We start from the raw sequence: 6,372 nt of genomic DNA, 5'->3' as shown, positions 1-6,372 counted from the left end.
TTGTCTACGGACTAACCCAGCATTTTGCCGAGTCACTAGAGCGATCGTCTACGAGCTTTACGTGATCTCTGGTCCGTGTTCATTGATTTTGAAGAGACACGTATCGTAGGCGGTAGAATATCAAGCATGATTTGTTATAACTAGACTGCGGATGTTTACGCAATTTTCAATTTTTCTCGACGAATTTTAAGAAATTGGAATCAAATACAATGTTATTTCCAGTGGAAGTAGTCTTCGCAGATCTCAAACAAATAAAAATTGTACGAAATTCTGTCGAATTTTATATTCCACCCTTTTTGTGAATTTTTCAGAAGCCATGAATGCATCGAGATCCGCAGTTTAATTATACCGGCCGAAATTTCGGAGTCACTTGCTGCATCCATCGTTATTATATCAAATATTAACTAGTTGAATAATATTTCTAAACAGATTTCAGCATTTTCTTATGCACTTTTCTAAAGGGACATCATTGGCAATTTCTGCAAGAAGCATGGGAATACATACAGTGACTCCCACTAATATTCGGACACTCTTAAAAACACCATAACTTTTTTAATATTGGAATATACGACTTAAAATTTTTTGAGAAGTTAGAACAATTGGTTTGCTACACAACGTGACAAAAGAAAACTGCAAGTTATCGGAATTGCAGAGAAAATACTGAAAGTTGTGTTTTTCAACTTTTTTTATGTGGGCTTATATGGAAAATTTAGAACACACGTTTCGTGGATATGTATCAATTAAACATATCCTGTAGTAAACTAATTGTTCTAGCTTCCAAAAAAAGTTCAAATCGCATAGTCCAATATCAAAAAAATTATGGTGATTTTAAGAGTGTCCGAATGTTAGTGGGAGTCACTATATGTCAAATTAGAAACATTCGAGAAAGTATTTACCAGGATGCCCCCTTAACACTCGATCAAAAATCATTGGAACGTCGCATCTTAGACGACCTAATAGCTTCTAGAAAATGGGCTGGCCAATTTCGAGTAGCTAGCCCGAAATGTGTGTCGCCTCGGACTCGATTCAGGAGGGTGAAGGGGTTGGCTTGAAGCCTGCAGAGGGTTGTATCGAAGAAAGGTCGGTGCAAAGAGGAGAGAGCCTGTGTCGAGGAACACTTGGAAGGTGGGCGCGTGGGGTTTGATAGGACACGTTGCCTTCAGGGTGCAGTGGCCTGGCGTTGTCGTGTGGCGAATCTGAGGGGGTTGGTGGGGTTTCGCGGGGGTTTCCGTCGGATCGATATAGTTACGGGGGTGTCGTCCGGCTTCCTCGGTGGCGCCACAGAGCGGGTGAGTCGGCAAGCCCCTAGGCCGATGTATCAACTAACCCGGCCAGGAACGCGATTCGCGTAGAGTGTCAGTACGCGGAGAAACGTCGTCGCATCTTCTGTCTCGCGCGTGTCTCTCACGAAATATTTCGCACGGTGTGTACCCGGTAGACCGGTCCGCGTTTTGTGACAAAAACATAAGAAAAGGTTGACATACACACACACGCGCGCGCGCGCGATCGCGTGTCAACGGAGAGGTGTTTAGAGGCACGCAGCAACGTGGCCAGTTTCTTTCCTCCAAGCTGTTGATATTTGTTTTCCTTGTCTGCTTCCGCGCGAGAAGATCGAGCACAGGTATCCAGCACCGAACAAGCCGATGGACGCAGGCAGAATTGTTGATAAACGCCAGCGCCGCTATCAACCGCAACATCAACGTGTCGTTCACCCGATCCCGAAACCCTTCGTTTCAAGGATTGTAGATTTTTGATCCTGGTAGAGGAGTTTTTTTTAAGGAGTCCTCGCAGTGGAAGAGAAGAAGGAAACGAGTTGTCTATGTTGCTCTTTCTGCGCCCTTTTCGATCCCCAGCAAATTGTCCGCGCACTCGAAACGAACAAAAGCGACATGCTCGCTCGAATGCGAAAGGCCAATTATTCCTCAAAGGACACGCTGCCATTACGACACCCGCCGCGCCGGCTTTACGCGAATCGCGATCATATTTTCTTTCTTTTGTTCCCACCAATGCGGTCTAGACGCGGTGAATAATTATTCCCGTGGAATCCGGCGAAAGTGAATCACAACTTCTTAATATAATATAAGTAGCGTGCTGAACGTTGTTCTTTTCCAGAAGCAATATTTATTTCAAATGAATATCCTTAATACTGAGGCTTAACAGAAATTAAAAGAACTTTCGTAAATGAACGTGTCAATTCCCTTTCGGTTAGCAAAAGTTTAAAAGAAGGAAAGAATATCGTGTTTAATAACAGTTTGTGTTTGATATTATTTGGGAATAACAATTCCTGCTGTCGTAGAGGCGACATTTGTCCGCAAACAGTTAATTCAGTTACCATTCACTGCGCCATTGGGTGTAGTTCTGCGAATTAGAAAACGTGGGGAGCACACTGCTACAACATCCCTCGAGGACATTCCAAAAAAGAAACAGTACTAAACCGGGAAACCTCAAGTTGGAAGAACCTCTAGCTGCGAAAGCTACAAAACAAAAAATTCACATTTGCGACTTACTAAACTGAATATCTGTTCGGCTCCTGTTTCTTGCGGTTGAGAATTTGTATTTCTCCACTGTCTCGTTACACGGAACTAACAAGAAACGCGGAATTGTATGCATACGCTGTTTGTCGTCCCGATAAAAAGCATATTACCCATCATGCAAATAATTAGTCATCCAACAATTCTTCCCGAGTGAATTATCCTGACGACTGTTTACAAGAGGATAACCCAACTGTGCTCGATGGCTCCGAGTTACAAAGAGGTCAACGGAATCGATTGCCCTCTCCCTACGACCCCGCTGATAATTCGAGAGGTCTCGGCCTTTCTCTCTCTCTCTCTCTCCGCCTTTTACTTCTCGTTTTCCTTCAAGAGAAAATTGTTACGTTTCAGTATAATCGGCCAACCGGGTTTGCGCTAATTGCATGCGTTAATTAATTATTCGAGTGGCCGGCGATGAGGCAGTTGCGTGACTGACAAGATCCTTTTGTGATCTGACCGGTGTGTTCCATTTGCTGCTGAGGACACATTGGACATATTCGCTGGAAAATTCGATACAAGGTTGTTCGAAAGAGGAATGCGCTTCAGGGTTTGTGGATGATGTTATCAACTTCGTAACTCGATTAAGATGGTCAAAACTGCCCTTAGAGGTTTTTCACTATCGAACCATTTGACAGCTGACCAAGAAAAACCCCATCGAGTAAAACTTCAGCCCTTTAGCTTGCCCGCGAGGGTAGTTACAGGGTAAATTAGATTTCGCGCTTTTCCGTGCTTTCCTCGATCTCCGATGAGTTCTAAAATTGTTATTATTTATTTTACAGAATTTTTTCAGATTTTTTGTTGCAAACTGTCCTTGTAAAAAATGAAAAACCAACAAGCGTAACTTTCCTCCTCACAGCAGAGACGTCGGAAAAATTTCGGTTTTTATTATTTTTCACAATGATCTCCCGCAACAAAGAATCTGAAAAAATTGACGGCACTGCCTGTTATAGAACTTTATCAGGGAACTATAAGCAGTAGAATAGAATCTGCTAATGATTTTCAAGTTTCGACTTTGATATTTTCGTTTCTATGAGACAAGCCACTCGTCTTAGATTCTAGCTTAAGCAATGATTATCCGCTCGAAGCAGGTTCGAATCCCTCCCGTGGCTAGCATAATCGAAATCGCGGACGATCCCGGCTATTAAACGCGTAACAGCGTGGCACGTAACCGGTGGATGCACACCATCGATTTACATAAATGGTATCGCCCCGTCGCGATCCTTCAATCTTGTTTAAGCCTTGAGCTAGATGAAGAGGAGAATGAAAGTTTTCGTTTCGATGTAACGAGCCCTCTACCGGTTTCGATATTACAATACTTGACAATCGATCAACGGCCGCGTCGGATACAAGCGGCTGGATCCTTTTTCTCAGCCGCGCGATCGTTACTTTAATTGCTACAGTATAATTAACGACGGAGTCGGCGTCCTTAGACAAGCAAAACGTGTACAACCGAGACGGGACTTGTTAAGATGCTCGAGTGCAATTATATCGGTATATTTCGCGATAACAGCTAAAGGAGATTGTCTGCCAAGGCGCATCGATCTCAATCGAGCAGTGCTCAACCCTTAGACAATCGCGATGCAATTACCATGAATTTTAATTTAACACTTTATCTACCGGAAGAATATTGATAGGCTTTTCAAAAGTTGTGTTGTACCAAAAGGAAGCTTAAAAATCTTCTTTTACACAAAAATCCCAAACAAAATTATTAGATTACGTTATTAAGGGTGAGTTTTGTTGGTTCACCATTGGGGTAGTTGTGTTGCTGTTGAGAAATCTATTAAAAAATCCTTAGCGACGAGCCACGGACTTTAAAAAATTATGGAATAATTGCCGGTAGGTAATGTGTTGAACTTCAATTCAGACACTCTGTTAAAATGTTCAAAATTAAAACCAGTTAAAGACCGGATAAAACCAAGAAACTAATTTTTACCCAGTATGTCTGCCTGCGTCCATCAACATTGCGAAAATTGCGCAACAAGCGAATGATCTTGTTCTTGTTGAAAACGTACTTGTACTTGAATGATCTTGACGAAAACGTACTTGTTCAGCCGAGGTGCGTCACCGGAAGTCGTCTCGAGGAAGCTCGATCTCGCGTCGGATCTCGAGATGTTCACGGAGATCGAGGCACCAGGTGGTCGAGGTGCGATAGCGCTGTCAAGCCGGGGGTAGATCGTCACTGACATTTGGATGGCTTGCAAACGGAAGCGCAAAAAGTCGTGGAAGATCGCCTGAGAAACGGTGCCGGTTGGTCGTTGCGCCAGCCAGGATGGCGTAGCGGCGCGCGCGCGGCATCTACACGGTTTCTGCTGGAGGAGAACAGAGATAGTAATCAAAGTAACGCCGGGAAAGCTCGACAAATCTTAGGACGAAATGCGGTAGCGTGTGCTAAGCGAGAGCTCAGCGGATCGAGACTCAGCCTCGGGGCGAAACTGGGCCCAACAAAGTCTCGGGCCCCGCCGGAAGTGGGTTACTACCACTCGAAGAACGGCCCTGGCGACTACGGCGGTGGTTTCCGGCGATGATCGGATACAATCAACACAATTCTGGCTACAACAAGCTGTTCACTCAGGTATCTTGGCCAGACTGTGACAAATACCTTCGTTATACATTCTTTAGTTTTGGTTTATTTATTTTCTGAAACACTTTAGATTATTTATCGACTGCCAAGAATTAAAGTAATCGATGCACTTTAATCTCGCGCAAGCAACTCGCATTCCTCGAACCAACTAAAACATCCAACAAACTCCACGAGACAGGGTTAAGCGAAAGTAAAGCGCAACTAGGTCAATGATCCAGCAGGTCGACGCCCTTAAACCGAATCAGTCGATCAATCTCGAGGGATTTCTGAGGGTGAATGTTATTAGCACTTCATCTGCACAACCCTACGTATAAACGTAAAAAATCAATTCTCTAATATCGAAAGAAAAGCAGAAAATGCTGTGGGATAAGGGTTGCGACAGATTTCCGGTCGATCGACCCTAATTATTTAAATCCTGGTTCGCCGAGTGTTTCCCTTTCTCTGCGAAGCGATAAGGGTTGGATATATCCCTGAAAGAATAACACTGGTAACTGGGGTGTTCTTTCACGAAAGGGTGCGAACGAACCGCTTGCGAAGTAAGTCAGTCGCGAGGGAAGAGTTGTCTTCTTCTCTTTCTCGGTTTTATAAAAGGGCCGGCTCTCCCTGTGGAGGTGCAACGCGTCATTGAAGTTTTCCATTAATCAGCCTGCCGTGAAATAAACCCGGCGAGGCGTGTTATCGTTGCAGAGCCTCGATCCTTTGCGTTGCAATCTAAATCGATCTGGTTTACGTTTTCAGAGTGAATCCGAGCGTTTCCGGTATGCTCCATTGGCCATCCGGTAGCCGCTGTTTTTCATCCTCGTTATAGATATTCTTCCCTCTCACGTTTCTACGGCCTTTTTATCACTTTGTTTATGTCATTCTACTATTCGGTCGGCGTGCCACTTCTTTAAACATTATCGACTACCGTGGGACACACACGAAATGCCTCTCGTTACTATTATTGATACTATCTTCGTCGAAGACGTCGTACAAAGGAATTTGTACTTGTTTGCCGTTTATTAAACTTTTTGTTTTGTTTTTCAACGAAGCCCAACAGCGTTTGCATTATCGATTTCTTATTAATAGTCGTTTCTCGAGCAGATAAAAATAATGCGAGGTATGCTTACCTCTATCGTTTGTTTACAAAATTCACGAGCAACATGGGTGAAAATACGGCATAGTGTAATCAACGACCTTCCAACTAGGGTTGAAAGAAGACGACGGAGGGTCGGGAACAGATCTGGAACAACAATTTCTACAGGGAACGCTGTTTTGCTC

General features: G+C 43.8%; 1 protein-coding gene across 11 annotated transcripts in view; it reads left to right on the top strand.

Annotated features, from left to right (window-relative positions):
- The window catches only part of Ca-beta (Calcium channel protein beta subunit), a 96,675-nt gene that overhangs the window by 67,364 nt on the left and 22,939 nt on the right, over positions 1-6,372 (top strand). The window contains exons 1-2 of one of the 11 annotated variants that reach the window (XM_076428947.1): positions 1,261-1,621; positions 4,583-5,103. The exons of 9 other annotated variants lie outside the window; for them this stretch is intronic. In XM_076428947.1, the coding sequence (XP_076285062.1) occupies positions 5,053-5,103 (51 nt within the window). In that variant the 5' untranslated portion in view covers positions 1,261-1,621; positions 4,583-5,052. Of the gene's footprint in view, positions 1-1,260; positions 1,622-4,582; positions 5,104-6,372 lie in introns of those variants that run through there. One more of the 11 variants, XM_076428948.1, reaches the window with a different exon arrangement.

Source organism: Lasioglossum baleicum, chromosome 8 (genome assembly GCF_051020765.1).
Source record: "Lasioglossum baleicum chromosome 8, iyLasBale1, whole genome shotgun sequence".
Lineage (NCBI taxonomy): Eukaryota > Metazoa > Arthropoda > Insecta > Hymenoptera > Halictidae > Lasioglossum > Lasioglossum baleicum.
Note: the sequence above shows the minus strand (reverse complement) of the source record. Positions and strands in the feature narration are given on the sequence as shown.